The 21,440-nt window shown below is 46.7% G+C and overlaps 1 protein-coding gene across 1 annotated transcript; it reads right to left on the bottom strand.

Moving 5' to 3' along the window:
* Positions 1 to 5,908: 5,908 nt before the first annotated feature.
* Positions 5,909 to 15,093, bottom strand: LOC112102805 (tetraspanin-33-like). The gene is made up of 7 exons (XM_024194260.3): positions 14,898 to 15,093; positions 13,883 to 14,007; positions 10,111 to 10,185; positions 9,501 to 9,596; positions 8,636 to 8,776; positions 7,488 to 7,649; positions 5,909 to 6,417 (listed from the first exon to the last, which is right to left on the bottom strand). The coding sequence occupies exons 1-7, from the start codon at positions 14,938 to 14,940 to the stop codon at positions 6,322 to 6,324; spliced, it is 738 nt and encodes a 245-aa protein (XP_024050028.2). The 5' UTR covers positions 14,941 to 15,093; the 3' UTR covers positions 5,909 to 6,321.
* Between the last annotated feature and the right edge of the window lie 6,347 nt (positions 15,094 to 21,440).

The raw sequence follows: 21,440 nt of genomic DNA, 5'->3' as shown, positions 1-21,440 counted from the left end.
TGTGCCTGCTGTGAAAAGAGGGCTCTCCTGCACTGTCAGTGCAGCACCTTGTAACGGTGTCATATCCACTGAATGAACCCAAACAGTTAACAGAGAAAGTTAAAATAAATGTGATGATTTGGGGAATCTGTCTATGTGCAACTTATGAATACTGGTTGATTGATTTAATTAAATTACTGTGTCATTGAATTACTCAGTGTATGTGGACAAAGTAGGTGAGGTTACATCTTTTATTGGACCGACATGGCTACAGTGACACTGCATACAATATGTAGGACCCTACCAAATTCACGGTTCATTTTGGTCAATTTCACAGTCATAGGATTTTTAGAATCGTAAATTTCATTATTTCAGCTATTTAAAACTGAAATTTCAGGGTGTTGTAATTGTAGGGGTCCTGACCCAAAAAGGTGTGTGTGTGTGGGGTGGGTGTTGCAAGGTTATTGTAAGGGGGGTTGTGATACTGCTGCCCTTACTTCTGTGCTGCCGCTGGTGGCAGCGCTGCCTTCAGAGCTGGGCAGCTTGAGAGCGGCAGCTGCTGGCCAGGAGCCCAGCTCTGAAGGCAGACCCGCCACCAGCAGCAGCGCAGAAGTAATGATGGCATGGTATGGTATTGCCACCCTTACTTCTGCGCTGCTGCTGGCGAGGCACTGCCTTCAGAGCTGGGCACCCAGCCACCAGCTGCCACTCTCCTGCAACCAGTCACTGCTCTCCGGCCACCCAGCTCTGAAGGCAGCACAGAAGTAAGGGTGGCAATATCGCAGCCCCCCTAAAATAGCCTTGCGACTCCCCCTGCAACTCCCTTTTGGGTCAGAACCCGCCAATTTGAGAAACGCTGATCTCGCCCATGAAATCTTTATAGTATAGGGTCAAAGCACACAAAAGACCAGATTTCATGGTGGGAGACCAGATTTCACAGTCCGTGACGTATTTTTCATGACCGTGAATTTGGTAGAGCCCAAACAATACGTGTATGTGGAGTCAGCCATCTGCTGTCAGGGGCTGTGCTGTGTATCTCCAAAACCAGGGACAATGTAGGGTTCAGGAGAGTGGAAAATCCCTAATCAGGAGAACAAAAAGGCCAGTTACTAGTGCTGTGTCTTAAAAACCAGAGATCTTGAGAGTGGGGACTCACAGAACAAGGGAAGCTTGGGCAGGAGAGAGGCACATGGGGGCATGCTTTCATAGCTGAGGGGTCATTTTTAACTGCAGGACCAACTAAGGAGGAGGGAACTGGATGCAGAGGAAAGAGAGATTCCATGTTTCAGAGGAGAAGCTGTGCACAGAAGAGGAGACTCTGGACTCCTTAAAGACCTCAGACCTAAGCATGAAGAACACTCAAGAGTGGTGAGGAAATGAGGTAGGGAAATGTGTCCAGGTGTGATTGTTTTGTCTAGATTTGTGTATTTCTTGAGCTAGCTAAAAAAGAAGTGATTGGTTTTTGAAGCCTTTGCAAAGCCTAGGTCTCTTTCTGTTTCCACTATCATGTGTCCCTGGATAGGTGAACTGTAAAGGAGAGTGCCTACAGGGTTGGAGCCTGGAAAAAGTTGTGCTTAAGCTACTGGAGAGTTTGGGAAGTGAGCTCTGGTTCTGGGGGCCTAGGACAGCCGGGCCATCAAGTCCCATTTTTGTGAAGGGCTAACAGATGAAAGCCTGTGCCCAGGACGTGTACCATAACAGCCAAATAAAGAGACAGTGCTGCAGCCTACTTGGACCAAGGGAAGCTTAAGAGCACACAGGTGTAGCATCTTGGGATCCAAACACAGCAACCTGATGAGGTCCAACTGAGAGAGCTCTACCAGGGGTGTGACAAAGAAAACCAAAGAGCAAATAGGAGAAAGATAAGAGCATTCACAGCCACATATGTACCCATTACCCCACACAATGCCCTGCACATGCACAGCCCTTCCCCCTCACATACACACACATTCATGCATACTCCACTCTTCACATGCTCAAGCATGCACACTCCCACCCATGCTCTCACACACAAGCACATACACACACATGCTGTTCCATGTATTTTTCTCCACACTACAATGGAAGTAAAGAACCAAATTCAGGGGACCCATTGGACCCAGCCTCACTAAAGCCACTTGAAAGTCAGTCTTGTGCACCAGCCAGCATCTCTTCTCCTTGGCCCCTTGCACAGTAAAGTGTGCTGCATGCTGACCCTGTCTGCACTGGCAATGCCATTAGTGCCAGAATCCTGCTCTCTCAGACACCATCTACATGCAGAGGGGATGGTGGTGGCAAGTACAGCACGCACCTAACTTTGAATAAAATGCAGCAAACTGCAGCCACCTTCACCTTTTAATGTGGAGCTGCAACTCCCATGGAGGACATGATTCTCTGCTGAGTCAAGCAGCCTGGCCATGTTGCTGCACAGTGCAACCCACTACCCTCATCCCTTCTCGTGTAAGGGACGAGATCTGCATTCAGACTGCCAAAAGCATTTGGCATCTTCAGCACTTCGCAGCTTATTTACCTGAGGAAGCTGAGCTGATGAAGATTCGGACCAGACTGGACGGCTGGAAGGGCAAAGGGACCATCTTACCCTGGAGAAGGTCCCGGCATGTGTCCGGGCTGAGGCAGCTGAGACTCATGCTGGTGTCTTCACTCGCTGACTTCTCCCTTGAAGGACACTGCTTTACAGAAGAATATATTCAAACAAGTGGCAGGAATGAGACCCAGCATGTGGCACTAGTGAGCGATTCAGCACACTTGGAAACTGCCCCCCCAAGACTTCCCACATTACCCCAGAGAACAGACCATTGTGGGGCTTTGTTCCTTCATATTTAAACAGGACCAGTAAAATCCTCAGCTGTTCAAATGGAAAAATTAGGAAAACCTGGAGCTCTGAGTCTGTGCTGATAGCTGTGAAACTCTGTCTCCTTGCAACACAGGGGCTTGGCTGCATCCCAGGAGGGCATCCATCTCTATAGCAACCAGTGTTTATCACTTGGGCGAATCCCCGGGGTGCTCTAAAGTGCCAGACTCTAGTGTGCTCTTAGTCAGGGATGTACACTTGAGGCCCTTTCGCTCAGTGGCCTTGTTTATGCTAGAAATTCTTGTAGCCATATTCCAGCAGTGGGCAGCGGTACCATTGCTAGCAACAGTATTAGCATGAATCCGGACAGGGCACTGGCATTCTTTCCACCTGCTCAGAGCAGGTTTTGACACGGGGGAATACACCCAAGCCCTGTCTGCACTAGTCTTTTGTCAATGTGTAAAAGGGTGACCTACTAAAATATTCCCAGTCAATATTTACACCTGTACAGTGACCTCTGAAGTCTGTGATGTGGCTCCAAGTAAACTACAGGGAGGACAGACGCAGCACACAGGGGAAGCTGACAAGAAAATGTTATTATACAAGAACTAACTGACCATGCAGTGTCGACAATGACCAGGATAAAAAATAATGATTTTATTTTGGAAAGTGATATGACAGCTGGACTCCAGTGGCACAAGATGACTCTTACAGTTTGGATTATACTGTACAGAATTCAATCTGCTTGTTCACATACTTGTCAGACTGTGAGAGAACTGGCCTTGCACAGGGTCACTCCCAATTGCACATTTCAACAGTACATGGGGTACAGTGAGGAGGAAAATGCCCTGCCGATAAACTCTCACCAGCTGGAGTTAGCAGCAAACAGACTCCTTCACTCCAAGCAAATGTGTCATATTTCCAATAACTGCCAACTAGAAGTTCTCAGTCTATGGCAGCATCACCCACTAGAGGCTCCCAAATTTTCTTGAGCCTGGAAAGTTGTAATTGCTGCTGAAGGAAACTGGTAGTTTTCAGATGCAAAAGGTGTTTGGTTCCATCGCCCTCCCACCAAAAAAAGTTTGGGTTTGTGATCATAAAAGGTGAGGCGTGCTCAGTGAATGGGAGCTGGATGCTCTTAACATGATTGGACCCTTTAGCACCATGACAAAAAAAAAATACAATCCTGAAGGTTCAGCTCTTCAAGAAACCATTCCTGGCAATAACATGTATAGTTACAAGTGACAAAGAGTCCTGTGGCACCTTATAGACTAACAGACATATTGGAGCATAAGCTTTCGTGGGTGAATACCCACTTCGTCAGATGCATGCCCCTGACGAAGTGGGTATTCACCTGTGAAAGCTTATGCTCCAATACGTCTGTTAGTCTATAAGGTGCCACAGGACTCTTTGTTGCTTTTTACAGATCCAGACTAACACGGCTACCCCTCTGATACCTGTATAGTTACAGTACATGCAAATATAGCTGAACACAGAGCCTGTGATACAAATCCCCCAGGGACTGCACTAGCCAGTAGCCTCCAATGACAGGGACTTTGTGGCTTTAAAACTCCAAAGAACTGGCACCTCATGGAAAATGGGGGAAATCTTTATTATGAAACAATTCTGTCCCTTTGGCACATTCCCCATTAGTTATTACAAGGGACTGGTACTTGTAAACAGATTCACAATTTCCCTGCAGCAATTGCTAATCGCCCCACTGTGATCAAAGCCCCCTGAGTGTGCTATCACAATCTTAGAAATGTAGGCCTGAAAAGGACCTTGATAGGTCTTCTAGTCCAGCCCCTTGAACTGAGGGAGGACCAAGTAAAGCTAGCCCATCCCTGATGGGCGTTTGTCCAACCTGTTCTTAAAAACCTCCAATGACGGGGATTCCACAACTTCCCTTGGAAGCCTGCTCCAGAGCTTAACTATCTTTATAGTTAGAAAGTTTCCCCTAATATCTCCCTAGCTGCAATTAAGCCCATTTCTTCTTGTCCTACCTTCAGTGGACATGGAGAACAGTTGATCACCATCCTCTTTATAACAGCCCTTAACACATTAGAAGACTGTCATCAGATCCCCCTCCACCATCTTTCTCAAGACTAAACATATCCAGTTTTTTTAACTTTTCCTCATAAGTCAGATTTACTAAACCTTTTATCATTTTTGTTGCTCTCCTCTGGACTTTCTCCAATTTATCCACATCTTTCCTAAAGTGCGGCAGGCCCAGCTGAGGCCCCACCAGTGCTGAATAGAATGGGACAATTACCTCCTGTGTCTTACAAACAACACTCCTGTTAATGTACCTGTGATGGAGTGTACAAAGCTCACACTGGGCCTGAAGGGGTTAAAGGAAGCACCACCACTCCAGACCTGCAGAGCATGCTCCAACTGGAGAGGCACCTTAAAACATAAAGAGAACAACTTAGCTCAGAAGAGGGAGGCTGGGGAGGAAGACAGACCTACCCTGTGGGCTCCTGAACAAGGGTGCCAAAGCAGCCTCCCTTTGAGGAATAGGGCTACCTGCTGAGCCTAGTTTGGGCTGAAGGTTTAGTTGTCTTTTCATTTTCTTGTATTATCTTATATAGGACTTGAAGGCATGTGGGGATGGATGGTAGGAAATGGCCCAGGGGCAAAGTGGAGGGCATTCCAGGGTGCTGGACACTGTTGGCACTCATAGGACCCTGGGTAAGAGCCTGGTAGAGTGGGAGGGACCGGGCTCCCCTACCAACTGCCCTTGCTGCAGGAGGAGTGTAAGGCTCATTTCCACCCCACTCCCCCTCTAGTAAGGAGAGGGCAAGGACATTGAAAACCCTGAGATAAAGCTAAGCCCCATACAAGGGTTGGGAACTGGACTGAAAGGCCTTCCTGCAGGGAGGCAAGGCTGGAAACTGGGTGGGCTATCCACCTGGCCCTCTGGGAACTCTGTTACAATATCCCGAAATGATATTAGCATTTTTTGCAACTGCATCACATTGTTGGCTCATGTGATTTGCTATAACTCCCAGATCCTTTTCAGCAGCACTAACACCTAACCAGTTATTCCCCATTTTGTAATTATGCATTTGACTTTTTTCTTCCTAAGTGTAGTACTTTGCACTTGTCTTTACTGAATTTCACCTTGTTGATTTCTGACCAATTCTCCAATTTGTCAAGTTTCTTTTCAATTGTAATCCTGTCCTCCAAAGTGATCGCTAAAGCAACCAGAGGACTCTGACCACAGATGGAGAATAAGCATCAGGAATCTCAGAAAAGAAAGATCTGGTATTGTGCAAATGTCCATGGTAATAAAACAGTGCGGGAGGAGAGAGTGAGAGACCCATCAGATGATCCCACCAGGCAGCAAGGATCCTTTCCAAGCAGCAGTTGCCTCTGCCTCATATGCACAGAAAATGCTTTCCAGTGTCTGTTCATTCACCTGGGGCATGGGCCCTGGCACCCTCTGGGGTATTCACAGTGTTTCGACTGAGATCTCAGTTTGTTCCTTCTACACAGCCCGCACCAGCGGCAATAGAGACCACGCTGGGCTCTTGATGGGAGCAACAGACTTATTTCTCGGGGCCTCTCCTCCTTGTGCTTTTCCGTTTCTGTATGATAAAGTCAATCTGGTAAATGAGCATCACGGCCATGGAAAACACGAGAATCTGGAAGGGAAAAGGAAGTCACTTGGGCTGGATTCACTGACACCTGAAAGCAACATCCCTGAGGGCTGAGAGCAGGGGAAATGCAGGGAAGGGACCACGAAATCCTGTAATTTACCCTCTAGACAAAACCCAAGGTTCTGATGCCAAGGACTGTGTCCCCCACTGACTTTCATGGTTGCTGCAGCAGTTCAGCACCTGTGAAACTCAGGCCACTTGTTTAGGTGCCTAAGCATTATTGTTCATATGTCACTATATTATTAGTACTGTGTATCTAACTATGGATTTAGGTGTTAGAATCATAGAATCTCAGGGTTGGAAGGGCCCTCAGGAGGTCATCTAGTCCAACCCCCTGCTCAAAGCAGGACCAATTCCCAACTAAATCATCCCAGCCAGGGCTTTGTGAAGCCTGACCTTAAAAACCTCTAAGGAAGGAGATTCCACCACCTCCCTAGGTAACGCATTCCAGTGCTTCACCACCCTCCTAGTGAAAAAGTTTTCCTAATAGCCAACCTAAACCTCCCCCACTGCAACTTGAGACCATTACTCCTTGTTCTGTCATCTGGTACCACTGAGAACAGTCTAGATCCATCTTCTTTGGAACCCCCTTTCAGGTAGTTGAAAGCAGCTATCAAATACCCCCTCATTCTTCTCTTCTGCAGACTCTTCTGTTAACGTTTGCCACCCAAGTTTGAAAACTTTGTATGGAGGGGAGTGGTTATCATTCATAGAGCTAGCCAAGCAGATTCTTGGCTTTGTTTATACTAGAAAAATGCACTGGTTTAACCACATTTATTTTAAAATCAATTTAATTAAATCAATGCAAACTCCTAATATAGATGCATTTCTATACATGGAGGTAGTTTGCATCAACACGCTTGATATTAGTTTAGCTTGCATTAGTAAGTTACCAACTTAACCTTTGCTTATATTAATTTAGCTTAAATCAGTTTAAGTGCATTGCTCTTGAGAGTTTGCACTGGTTTAACTCGATTAGTTTTTAATGGATTTAGTTAAACTGATGCACTTTTCTAATACAGACATAGTCTTAACGCTGTTACAGCCTCAGTTACCTCCAAGAAAAACAGTCCTATTGCTAGCCCTGCAACAAGCAGCAGGTTTCTCTGCCCCCAGCCAACAATCTTTTCCAAGCAGCCCTCAATGTATATCAGACTTTCTGCTTTCCATGATCTCAGGTTCTGGGTCCCATAGCCACACATGGTGTTGAGAACACTCTGCAGGGAGAGAAGAGCCAGTAAGAGTTTAGTGAGTGAGGAACAGGATCTGCTCTTTCCCCCCTGAAGTAGTCACTGCATGCCTGACCCTGAGAGGAGAGGGAGGGGACAGGTGTCCTGATACAAATATCTAGCAGGGATGGTCTAGGTCAGGGGTGGCCAACCTGAGCCTGAGATGGAGCCAGAATTTAACAATGTACATTGCCAAAGAGCCACAGTAATACGTCAGCAGCTCCCCCACGCCACGCCCCTCCCGCCCACCGGCAGCCCCACCGATCAGCATCTCCCCCTTCCTCCCAATCAGTGGGGGCAGGGCCTGTGGCAGAGCCAGGGGTTGAGCAGTGAGCATCCCCTGGCACATTGGAAAGTTGGCGCCTGTAGCTCCAGCTCCGGAGTCGGTGCCTATACAAGGAGCTGCATATTAGCTTCTGAAGAGCCGCATGTGGCTCCGGAGCCACCCCTGGGCTAGTTAATACTTAGTCCTGCCATGAGTGCAGGGGACTGGACTAGATGACCTCTCGAGGTCCCTTCCAGTCCTATGATTCTGATACATAGTCATGGGCCCAAACAAACAACCAGAACAGAACACTGCTTTGTTCTTGGTGGTCTAGCCAGCTATGTTACAGACAGACAGCATGTTAAATGGTTAGAACAAGGGATTTGGAATTGGGAGATGTGGGTTCTGTTCTGAGTCTTCCACAGACTCACTGTATATTCTAAGTAAAGTCACATTGCCTTTCTGTGCCTCAGTTTCCCTAACCCAGTGGGGATAATGATACTGACCTGACCTTGCAAACTGCATTGAGATCCTGACATGAAATGTTATATAATGCAAAGTACCTCTGATACTTTCCTACTTGATCTCTTTGGCTTTATTTTAATGTGTGTCCTTAGCTCCCAACCACGTGCTGCAGTGGAAATTTTTTAAAAATAAAAACCTAAAGAAAAAAATTTTAACCACAAAAATGTGGCCAGATTTGACTTACAGTAATGGCTGCCTCTTGATCTTTTTGGATGCAGCAGGAGAAAGGCACAGCACAGCGTTCCAGGCTTGGGTTGGAGTCTTGGCACTCAAAGTAAATATTCTGGGACCAGTCCTTGTAGGAATGCACCCCACAGCACTCAAACTGAGAGAGTGAAACAGAAAGGAGGACCTTGGGGTAGCTGCTTGTTTACACAGGGCCCAGGTGTGCACGGGACTGTACAGACAGGAGTTCTGCGAATAGCTGTGAGATAAGTTACCCACGGGTAGGAATAAACTGCCCAGAAGACCCCCTACAATCCAATAAGGGAGAACTGTAATCTTTGGAATCTAGTTAAACTCCCCCACAGCCTCCTCAGATTACCAGTGTCTGAGCAGCGGCTGGAACAGGAGACACGGTTGACTCAACCATCTTTCTCTTATCTCTCTCATGGGTATTCACAGACTTTCAGGGGACTTTAGGAATCTAATTTGGGAGGGAGAAGCAACTGTGTCTTGTGGTGCAAACAGGGAACAAAAATGGGGTTTCCCTAAATTGGTCAATGGTGAATTTCATTCTGTTCTCAACTGCCTTGGTGAAAGTCACAGCTGCTGCCGTGGACAGAAAAAAATAAATGGAGACCATTCTTCTTTCTGTGGTTTGAGGAGTGGAGAAAACACTGACTTGAGCACAGGGCCTGGCAAGACAATGGGAAGCTGGCTGTCAGGGACCTGGCGTTAGGCTCCCTGTGTATGTGGGGGTCTAATGCTGGCACTGAGATCCCAGCACTGACTGAGGATCTGAGACAGGGTATGTTTGGCCATTTGCCTTCACTGAAATAATTGAACAGCAAAGCATGATACAAATCTGAGAGGTGTTTTTAAATTACCTTTTTCTGTATATAATCAATAAGGTTCTGTAAATCTAGGTCATCCCTATAACCGGAGATAGCTTTTCCCATCAGAAATGCTGCTTTCTCCAACACCTGCAACACACACAGACAGTGCAGTTGTCAGCATCTACCAGGCAGATTCATTGACTTTCAGAAGCTCCCCTTGTCTTCCATTTCCTGCACTTTGGGCCCAAGTCTTGTCTCTGGCATCTGGTCTCTCCGAGGCACCCCTAATCTGAGCATGTCACAGGGACAAATGCAAGTTAAACCCGAGTGGCTGTCTTTTCCCCCATTCGCCTCCCCAAAGTGCAGATGGAGAAGGTTGACCTGCATCCCTATTGGCAGCCAGAGAATAAATACTCTGCATACACTGTGCATTCAGATGTTCCCTGATTCATCTTGACAACCGCACAGTCAGGTAGGTAGAGGAAGTATTAATGTTCCCATCTTCCAGAGGGGAAACTGAGGCAGGGAGGGGCAGAGACTTGCCCAAGGCTACATAGGGTGTTACTGACTTCTAGATCTGTGCTCATGCAATTATGTTGCCAAATGCAACTGTCTAATGCAGCAAAGTGTCAGCCAGCTTTGGAGTTGGCTTTGCAGTTACCATGCCGGAGAAGAGAAATCCCAGGACAGCAGCCACGATCTGGAGAATGAGAATGATCAGTAAAATCCAGGCAAACTGAAAAATGAAGGGGTGAGATCATCAGAACAACCTGTAGAGCAACCAGTTCCCCCCACCAGCATCGATGCAAGAGCCCTTAGAGCAAGAGCTCTGTGGGGCTGGGGCTGTGTCTATGATGTGTCATGTACATTCACCCTGCTGTGTATGTGTGTTAATACTCATGCCCAGAGCTCCAATGAGATCATCCTCCACCTCCAACAGTCCAGAGGAAATCAGCTGTCAGGTGCAATGAACCAGCATTTCCCCTTCAGTAATACTGTATCTTGGGGGGCCCCAAGGCACTGGGGCCTGCTTAAGACTTGTTACACACAAGACAATCCCTGGAAACTCCAGAGATACGCCCTGTGCAGGAAGGCTTGGAAAATCTAGTTCCAGATTCTACAAGAGAACACAGCAGCTGAAACACTGCAGAGAACACAGGGGACAAGCATAAGACCTGGCTGAGCAGGGGAACTGTTTAAATTACCAGCCCCTTGGAGAGACCAGGCCTGATTATGCATAAAAGGCTGTCTCCTGCCTGCACTACACTGCCATTTTTTCAGGTCCCAGCCCTCCTTGCAGCAGGAGGGCTGAATGTGAGAACTTCCAGGCAACCACCTGGATACCAGTGTTATTACAAGATAGGGCTCCCCATCATAGCTAAATGGTAGTACTGCTGGTAAATATCACTACCCGAATGTATTGGAGAGAGTCAAGTCCCCTGCCTATAAGTCCCAGCTGAGGAATACATCATGGGCTAGAACAGAATTTCCCCTGGCTGGTTTTCCCACAAGCCTCCGTGGTTCATTTGCAGGTGAGGCTAGAAGAAAATGATTAGAATGTTTCAGACAAAAATGCCCCACTACCTCTGCTATAGCACTGGTGATGGAGCTGAGATTGCCTGTGCTAATGGAACAGGCACTGACTCCACAGTCAGGTCAGCATTTTGGAGCAAGCCTGCCAGCCCAGATTAGGGCTAATGGGGCTTGCACTAGTGTTTTAAAGATAGTGTTAGAGACAGCACTTTGAAATTGCAGTTTGGGCTGGGGCTCAGCCTCCAGTGCAAGCTCTGCTCACCCAAATCTGTCAGCCTAGGCTGGGAGACATACTCTGACCTTGCTGCCATTGTGACTGCCCTATTAGCTGCTTTTTGTAATGTTGTAGCTGTGTTGGTCCCAACAAGGTGGGTGAGGTAAGATCTTTTATTGGACCAACTTCTACTGGTGAAAGAGACGAGTTTTCGAGCTTACACAGAGCTTTTCTTCATGACTGGGAAATGTACTCAGAGTGTCACAGCTAAATACAAGGTGGAACAGGTTGTTTAGCATAAGGAATTACATGTTGTAAGAGGTCATTCAAGGTGAAGTGGGCAGTTCACACCTCTGTTATCATAGGACAAAAAGTTAGTGCATTATAGATTGTTATCATGAGCCATAAATCCATGTTAGCTGCTTGGAAGGAGACTTAGGGTATGGCTACACTACCCACCGGCGGGCAGCGATCGATCCAGCAGGGGTCAATTTATTGCGTCTAGTCTAGACGCGATAAATCGATCCCCAAGCGCTCTCCCGTCGACTCCTGTACTCCACCGCCGCGAGAGGCGCAGGCAGAGTCGTCGGGGGAGCAGCAGCAGTCAACTCACCGCGGTGAAGACACCACGGTAAGTCGATCTAAGTACGTCGACTTCAGCTACGTTATTCACATAGCTGAAGTTACGTAACTTAGATGGATCTCTCCCCCCAGTGTAGACCAGGCCTTAGTCTCTAAGGTGCCACAAGGACTCCTTGTTGTTTTTGCTGATACAGACTAACATGGCTACCATTTGTCTTTAAGAGTGCCCCTGTCATGGAATCTTAATTATTAGGGATGTAAAAGACCTATGAGGTCAGCTAATAACACTCACCTCCTGGCTGTGCTTTGAAGTTGCAAAGTGCTAGGTTAGGTATGTGCCAAGTGTGGTTAGCCCATCACTGGGGCTGGTTGTTGTTCCCTACAGTCTATTCTCCAGTATTTTGTCCTGTCTAGTTTAAATGCCATCTTTTCATTAGCATAGTTAAGTCTCCCTTTGGGGAGAGGAACCAGCACAGGGAAATGAATTCTTCTCTGCTTTACTATGTTAGCAAACAATTTATTTGGTGAGTTTTTGCTGCTTTGCTGCAGTCAGCAATTTCCTCAGGTTTATTTGACAAGTTGTGAATTTTTTTTTTTACTCTGTGGATTTATCATGTTGAGTCTGCGCATTTGATTCCCAGCATTCAAAATTCAGTCTGAGTGTGGTCACATAAGGCAGATGGGGTTGTTTCTGTTCTCCAGTTGCATAAATATAACTCTTACGGAGTGCTCTTCCTACACAGATCTTCACACAGGCCATTTTGAAATTTGTTCACCCAAATGTTGCTGAGCGTGACTTGAGGGCTCAGAAGGTCAGCTCAGAAGCACACAAGGACCCCAGAGCAAGTATATTTTAAAATTGAAGCCAATATTCCAAGACACTGTTTGGAGGGGGCCAGTATTTACCCAGCTATAGTGATAAACATTAGCTGACACCTGAGAAGGAACCTTTCCTTTTGTATTACTGGGAAATGTTAAATCCTGTCAAGGGGGAATTTTTGTTATTTGCAAATGAAAAGAACACACCCTAAACCTCTTCCAGCCTCATTGGATTCTATTAGCTACAAGAAACATGCAGTCTCCAAACATATCACACACACTTTCTTGCATTGCACTGCTGTAGCATGCCTGTGCCTCCAGACACTCCGCAATGAAATTATCCCCAAGATAACCTCATACCAACACCTGGAGGAATGTTACATTTGCAAACTCTCTGCAAAATTCCCATAAAGGCAACAACTGTGGATTCTGATGGGCAAATATTATAAACAACCCTTTGACTTGGGACAAATAGTGTAAATGGCAAAATGTTGGTGCAAATGTGAAAAACAGGCCACATTAAAAGGTGACAGGACTGGCACAAGCCACCAGATCTTTTTGCTTGGATGTGCAGCCAAAGAGACAGGTGGGGAGCAGAAGTTATGAGTCACGATGGCAGTGCAGCCTTTAGTGTGGTCAGGAATTCACTGATTTTTTTTCTTTTTCCTTGCTGTTCATGCAGTTGGTGAGCTATTTTCCCACTAGCTCAGTAACATGCTAGTACTTCCAGTGCCCCCCTTCAGAACCCACTTAAGGGACTGACAAAAATTGATCTTCTAATGCAGGTGGAGCAGGTTCACACTCCACTCTTTGGCCTGGTCTACACTAGGACTTTAATTCGGATTTAGCTGCCTTAATCCGAATTAACCCTTCACCCGTCCACACTACAGAGCCAGTTAATTCGAATTAAAGGGCCCTTTAAATCGATTTCTGTACTCCACCTCGACGAACGGAGTAGAGCCTAAATCGATTTTGTTAATTCGAATTAGGGTTAGTGTGGACGCACACCACCGAATTACTGTGTTTAAGTTAATGGGGTAGTGTGGCCGCACACCACCGAATTAATGTGGTTTAAAACCGAATTAAGGTGCTTAGTGTGGCCGCGCACAATCGAATTTATACAACCTGTTTCCTAAATTCGAATTATCTAAATTCGGATTAATCCTGTAGTGTAGACATACCCTTTGAGGCACTCTCTTTAGGCAGGAAGTTGCCTAGTAAGGGCAGCCCAAGGCATAGGGATCCCTATCAGATAGAAGAAATCATCCCACTAGCCTCTCCTTACAATTTTCAGCAGCACAGGCAGGTCACGCAAGGCTCCTGTACACCCCACAAAGGTGATGCCAAACATCAGGATCCCCACCGTAAGCAGGATCAGCGAGGGATCAGCGAGGAGCGAATCCACAGCACCTGGCAGAAATTGAAAAACAAGGCAAAGTAAGAAATTTGCGCAAGCCAAATCCTGCTCCTTCCTCTTCCCCTCAGAGTATCAAGAATGGATACAGAGCTCACAGAAGAACACTGAGTTGGACAAGTTCCACATACCAGCCTTCCAGGGCAAGCCCCAACCCTCCCCTTGAAACACATTTCCTCCCTGCACTCGTCGGTTTTAGCCACACCTTCTCATCACAGAGCTACGGGATTACAAAACACTCACCAAATAAAATTCTGCACTACAAGGTTGCCTAGGTCCACAAGTTTAATTGATGAACACATTTGTCACCTTGGACTGTAAACCCTTCCGGGCAGAGACCATGTTTGTCTCTATGGTCTGTACAGCACCAAGCACATAGCTAGTGCTCAGCAAATACAAATGGCACATTGAAGGGAGGGGGAATTTGTGCTTGGAGGTTTATTCCCCAGCGTTGAAACTGTGAAGCAACGAAGCCTCAGGTTCATGACATTGGTGGAAGGAGCTGAGCTCCCTCATGAGTTTACTTTCCAGAGTTCTCAGGCATTCATTAGGCTGCACCACCTTATTTGATCCATTTGTAATTTGTTTATTGAATATTGCTGAACACTCAGCAGTCTTTGGGGATGACAAATGTACATGGTTATTAATAATCCTTCTCAGCCTTGTAGATCCATCAAAAAGATTGGGCACCACCATGGGGGAGTGACATACAGGAACGATGGCGGAGGGTGATTTGAAAACTGCCAGTCAGAGATGGGCCACAAAGCTCATCTCCACGCTGTACTGGGAAGAGAGCAATGACTGCACAATTACCCTGCAGTCACTTCGTTAGCTTTATCTAAACTCCAGCTTGGTAACTTATGGAGGGACAGGAAATGGTACTTACTTGCTTCTTGAGAGAGTTTGGCATAAATGCCAACTGCAACCATGAGCCCACTGGCCACCTAAGGAGGAAGAATCAGAGACAAACTCATCATTTTGCAAGAGGAAAAATCCCCCAACAGCATCTAATTCTGGGAGCAGGAGACATTTGCCCAGCCAGAGAAGAGAAGCAGGACTCGCAGCCTGTCCAAGGGGAACCCAGATGAAGGGATACCAGAGGGTAGATTAGCAATTTACAAGGGACCTGCACCCTGCCATCCTCACCACAGGGCCCTAGTATCACAACTGGCCAGACTGACTCTTCACTGGGACGACTTTGAAAGTGGGTTTCCCTGCAAGCAGTGATCTTGCTGCCCAGCCAGTGTCAGCCCCACCCTGGGCGTGGCAGCCCCAGCTCTGCTCAGACTCACCCAGAAGAGGTAACAGGAGACAAACAAAGTGTATTTGATGAGCTGGTTTGTTCTCATGGTTCGTGTCGGAGTCTCTGATACCAGTGCACCACTCTCCCAGCTGTGGAGTCCGTTTCTCTGCTGATTCTTGGTGCCTGGATCATGTGCTCTAGGGAGTGTTACAGGCACAAAGGGAGAAGACTGACATGTACAGTCAGGTTTGCCACGTGTTTCCTAGTGTAAGTCACTTGCCTGTTTCCAGCTCTCTTGCAGCTGCAGTAGGACAGGCTAACTAGGCAAAATAAATTCCTGAAATGAAGACCTCAGACACACTGAAAGAGGAGGCCAAGGCAAGGAGAAGCCCAGCAGTGAGGTGGGGCAGCATTCTTCCATTCAGGTTATTGAGAGTAGGAGGAAGATAAGCCATTTGAAGAGAGATTCTGCCCAAGCTGCCAGTGAAATGTCAGAGGAGACAGGAAGAAACAGGTTTAGACTAGATTCTGTGCATCAGAGAGGCAGGTTCCCAGGAACTGGAGTCCCAGCCCCTTATTCCTTGGGTATGGCTCCCTGAGAAGGAAGAGTGCTTGGCAACTGGAATGAGGAGAGAGGCACTTGGAATGGGAACCCTGCAAGAACTCACCCTTCACCCCCACACGTAAAAAAGAGAGAGACTCCTACAATTAATTTTTTTTTTAAATCAGCCTTCAAAGTAAACACAGTGAAAGGTGCCACATGCTCAGGACTGGAGACAGACAAAATTTCATCAGAATTGAGCAGTGGATGCAGTGGCAGAGTGGGCTTCCTCTCACTGAGCCATGTATTGGGCATCCCAAAGGTGCCAGGGAGATGAGCTCTAGCAGAGGCTGACAGAGCAGATGTCTCTCCACTCCAAGCTGTGCAGTTGCTCCCTGTGACTTGGAGACCATGCACCAGGTGGCACCATTGCATTGCACCCTGCAGGGAAATGAATGCTGGGGCCTGAGATCTTATTTGTCCTCCTTAAGAACCCCAAATTGGGCTGTTTTGTAGGAGTCTGAACCAGGTTGAGTGTATGTGAGAGAGGGGCTGTGAGGTCGAACGAGCCGAGTCTGCTCAGAGGTTTCGAAAGGAGATAGGTAGGGCACTACCAAATTCACAGTCCATTTTGAAAATGGACTTTTAAAAATCATAAATTTCATATATTTAAATCTGAAATTTCATGGTGTTGCAGTTGTAGGAGTCTTGACCCAAAAGGGTGTTGGGGGGAGGGTTGTAAGATTATTGTAGGGGGGTCTCAGTATTGCCACCCTTTCTTCTGCACTGCTATTGGTGGTGGTGCTACCTTCAGAGCTGGGCAGCCACAGAGCAGCAGCTGTTGGCCAGGAGCCCAGTTCTGAACACCACCGCCAACAGCAGTGCAGAAGTAAGGGTGGCATGGTATGGTATTGCCACCCTTACTTCTGTCCTGCTGCCTTCAGAGCTGGGCCCTCAGCCAGCAGCCGCCACTCTCCAGCTGCCCAGCTCTGAAGGCAGCAGGACAGAAGTAAGGGTGGCATAGGATGGTATTGCCACCCTTACTTCTGCGCTGCTCCTGGCAGGGTGCTACCTTCAGAGCTGGGCACCTGGCCAGCAGCCGCTGCTCTCGAGCCACATAGCTCTGAAGGCAGAACAGATGTAAAGGTGGCAATACCATGACCCCCCTATAATAACCTTGCAACCCTCCGCACCGCCTTTTGGGTCAGGACCTTCTGTTTGAGAAACGCTGGTTTTCCCCATGAAATCTCTATAGTATAGGGTAAAAGTACACAAAAGACCAGATTTCATGGGGGAGACTAGATTTCACGATCTGTGACGCATTTTTCATGGACATTAATTGCCAGGGTTGCCTCTGTAGCCTTTTTTAAAAATAGGCAGTACATTAGCTTCCCTCCAATCATCTGGTCCAGAGGCTGATTTAAGCAATAGGTTACATACCACAGTTAGTAGTTCTGCAATTTCATATTTGAGTTCCTTCAGAACTCTTGGGTGAATACCATCTGGTCCTGGTGCCTTATTACTGTTTAATTTGCCAATTTGTTCCACAACACCATCTACTGACACCTCAATCTGGGACAAGCGACAAAGAGTCCTGTGGCACCTTATAAACTAAGAGATGTATTGGAGCATAAGCTTTCGTAGGTGAATACCCACTTCATCAGACGCATGACCCCCCTATAATGCATCTGACAAAGTGGGTATTCACCCACGAAAGCTTATGCTCCAATACATCTCTTAGTCTATAAGGTGCCACAGGACTCTTTGTCACTTTTTACAGATCCAGACTAACACGGCTACCCCTCTGAATCTGGGACAGTTCTTCAGATTTGGCACCTAAAAAGAATGGCTCAGGTGTGGGAATCTCCTTCACATCCTCTGCAGTGAAGACTGTTACAGAGAATTCATTTAGCTTCTCCATAACAGCCTTGTCTTCCTTGAGTGCTCCTTTAGCACCTTGATCATCCACTGATTCCACTGATCGTTTGGCAGGCTTCCTGCTTCTGATGTACTTAAAAATGTTTTTGCTGTTAGTTTTTGTGTATTTTGCTAGTTGTTCTTCATATTCTTTTTTGTCCTGCCCAATTATACTTTTACATTTGAGTTGCCAGAGTTTATGCTCCTTTTTGTTTTCCTCTGTAGGATTTGACTTCCTATTTTTAAAAGATGTCTTTTTGTCTCAAATCTCCTCCGTTTAGCCAGGGTAGTTTTTTGGTCCTTTTTTTTATTTTTTTAACTTGGGGTATTGTGATGGGGTGTACACCCCACACAGGAGTGTAAGGGGTTAATGGAGGCCCGATGGTCCAATTAACCTAGTGATTGAATGCCCTCGTTAGAGGAACAGGCTCACTGTGCAGGAGCAGGCAGGGCCTGTATAAAGCCTGTATGTAGCTGGCTGCACACGGGGGTGCCACTGGGAAAGACTGCAAGAAAGTAGACTGTAGCCACTCTCTGAGTGGAGGGAGTTGGAGGCTGGCAAACCTGGATGGGGGGAAGCTAAATAAGTAGGAAGAAGCCCAGGGTAACAGCAGCAAGGAGTAGGACTGTACATGGACTGTAGTTGCTTGTTATATGGTCCCTGGGCTGGAACCCAGTGTAGAAGACAGGCCTGGGTTCTCCTACCAGCCACTGGGGCGTGGCAAGAGCATTGGAGATGCCAGCCAGCAGGTCTGGAAAGACTGTGAATTCCCTGGAAAGGGAGGACCTTAGTGACCTGACTGGAGAGCCATGCCCTGAAGAGGAGATGGCAGGTCCGGGAGTGAGTGGGGCTGTAGAGAGAGACAATACGAGGGAAGATGCCACTGGAGGAGGAGCCTGACAGAGCTAATTCCCAGGACGGCCAGCAGAAGGCACTGCAAGTGGTGAGTGGACACGTGACAGGTATACATATACTTTGGGCCTCTGTTATGGTGTTTTTAAATAGTTTCCATGGAGCTTGCAGGCGTATCACTCCTTTAACTGTTCCTGTTAATTTCTCTTTAACTAGCTGCCTCATTTTTGTGTAGTTCCACTTTTTGAAATTAAATGCTACTGCGATGGGTTTCTTTGGTATCCCCCCTCCCCCCCAAATGTAAAATTTAAGTATATTATGGTCACTATTGCTGTGTGGTTCATCTACATTCACCTCTGGGACCAGATCATTTGCTCCACTTTGGACTAAATCAAGAATGTCCTCTCTCTTTGTGGGTTCCAGGACTAGCTGCTTCAAGAAGCAGTCATTAATGGTGTCTAGAAATGTTGTCTCTGCATGCCACCCTGGGGTGACAGTTACCAGTCAATATGGGGAAATAACCCATTATTAATGGGTTTTCTGTTTTTGTAGCCTCTCTAATCTCCCTGAGCGTTTCACAATCACCGTCACCATCCTAGTCAGGTGGATGGTGGTATATTCCTACTGCTCTACAGCCTGATTGTATCCACAGACACCTGGGACAAAATCAGTCTTACGGTGACCAAGGCAGTAGCACCTCAGAGAGGCAAGTTTGAACTCTCTCTGTGTGCAGATCAACAGTCTCAGCTTTGCCTGCTAAGGACAAATTGCCTCTGTTGCTTGGTTGTTGCTCTGTATTTCCCATAAAGATGAGAGAAGTTTGTATTAAAACAAACACACTTTGTGGGAATCTTGGAAAAAGCTTTTTTCAAGATTTCCTAATTTCTTACTGCTTTAGTATAAGACCAGAACAGGCTGCTGAGGGAGGGGAAAACCTTACTGTAGCAAGGAACATAGGAAATACTATACTTGGTCAGGCTAGTCAGTGCTCTAGTCCAGCATCCTGACTCTGACAGCTGCCAGAACCAGGTGCATCAGAGGGTGGTACAGTTGGCATAGGAAGCTCTAGTTTTGAGCTGAGTTCTCTCCACACTCTGAAATGATACTCAATACCTCTAGTGGTTTGCATCTTCAAAGCACCATGCAACCATTAAATAGTCAGCAGAAGGAAGTGGCAGGATCCTCTTGGCGTGGGACTTCAGTCTACAGTGAACAAAACACTGGGAAGTGTACAAGAGGGAAAAATCCATTATTGCCAAGGAAATGGACTGGATAATCTAACCTCCAACTCTACTTTCTGGGATGTTTCATTCATGTTGAGTTCACATTGGGGTTACTACTATCTGGGCAGAGTTTGAAAGAATATACATGTCAGCAGTAGTAAAAGAAATCAAGAGGGTGGGAGCATTGGCCAATCTGGGGTTCTTCTCCAATGTATTGGCTTTTGCCTTTTCCCCTGCAAGGTCTTTGGGGCGGGAATTCTGTATTTTGTTTGGCTTCCCCTCTTTGTATTGTAAAGAGCCATGTCCACTTCTTACAGAAATAATCTTAGGTTTTTCTTTCACAGAAAATAAGGTCTTTTTGCAGCTTTTACATCTCTTAGCTATGGGAACAATCTATAAGGGCAAAAACCAAAGACCCGTTATTCTGCCTTTTTGATTTAAGAGAAAATGGAAACTTGTCTATCAGCAGGAAATATTCAGAGGGGCGACTATGAATTGCCAGAAAGTCTCTGCCATCTCCAGCAGGCAGGATGATTACACAAGACCAGGGCCTCTTTGCAGATTAAATCTATTACATTTAGATACTTCTCACTAGAGTTAGTATCAACAAAGTTATCAGATCAGAACATCTTTGGCGGCAGTGACATCTGTGCTATGAAGTTGTTTGCCCTGGGAGGCCCACTCCTGCTCCAGCACTGCTGCATGGCGTGGAGTTGGGAATGTTCAGCACTGCTAGCACAGCATGGGACACTGTGACATTTTAGAACTTTACAAAGCAACTGAAACTTCTGCCTTCATCTGCCTGCGAGTCCCAGCCAGCACCACACTCTGAGCACATTTTACTGATGGGTTCAGCATTTTCTGTGGATATGATGGGAGAGGACAATTGTTAAAACCATGTATTTTTTAATGGTGGGTTTCAACACATGCAGCAAGCATCATTCTTCCCACCTCACACTGACCTTTCCTCTCCTGGCTCAGGTCATAGCGACACCTCAGATCTAACCGTTCATTGCAGCTTATATTGACCAAGGGACTGATGCCCTGAGCAAAAGCTATGATCACCCAGAGAGCAAAAATATTAACTCTTAAAAACTTCTCCTAGGAAGAGAGAGATGATGGACTCACAAGGCTGGAAGTGATTAGCCCTGTGCAGGTCTTCGTTTATTTAAAAGCATTGCAGGCAGGTGGATTGCACTGAGTTGTCCTCATCACTCACATTCTTATGCAATGACAGTGAGTAAATCAAACCATCTCTCCATAGGACTTCATGGCTGTTACTGTTAAAGAGTCAAACCAGACACGTCTCCTCTTATAGTCCTAAAGTAGCCACTGTATATACAGGATGCCCCAGTGGGCTACCAAAAGGTGGGGGCAGCCCTGAAGGGCCACTTGTTCCTTTGTGGTAGGTTCTAGGTGCACTGCCTTCTGTAGAACCATCTCTACCATCTGGGGTCAGGGAGGCCAGTGCTGGAATTATGCCAGAGGCTGCCAGAGCTGAAACCTGCTCATTCAATAAAGGCCCCTATGGCTCTCACCGTGGAAGGCCTGACTAAATGAAATAGAGCTTTCTCCTTCTGGCAGCTGCATTCACCACCCTGGTCAGGGCCTGAGACGGTCCCTTGAAGGCCTGAAGTCTTTGCTTTCTTATA

This window comes from Terrapene carolina, unplaced genomic scaffold (genome assembly GCF_002925995.2).
Source record: "Terrapene carolina triunguis isolate 2854851 unplaced genomic scaffold, T_m_triunguis-2.0 Scaffold194, whole genome shotgun sequence".
Lineage (NCBI taxonomy): Eukaryota > Metazoa > Chordata > Testudines > Emydidae > Terrapene > Terrapene triunguis.
The sequence above is the reverse complement of the archived record's forward strand: the minus strand, read 5'-3'. Positions and strand labels throughout refer to the sequence as shown.

Coding starts and splice junctions, on each gene's coding strand:
- LOC112102805 (XM_024194260.3), bottom strand. CDS start 14,940: ATGGTTGCAGTTGGCATTTATGCCAAACTCTCTCAAGAAGCAA. Junction 8,777..9,500: donor TTGATTATATACAGAAAAAG/GTAATTTAAAAA, acceptor TCACTCTCTCAG/TTTGAGTGCTGTGGGGTGCA. Junction 7,650..8,635: donor ATCAAGAGGCAGCCATTACT/GTAAGTCAAATC, acceptor CTCTCCCTGCAG/AGTGTTCTCAACACCATGTG.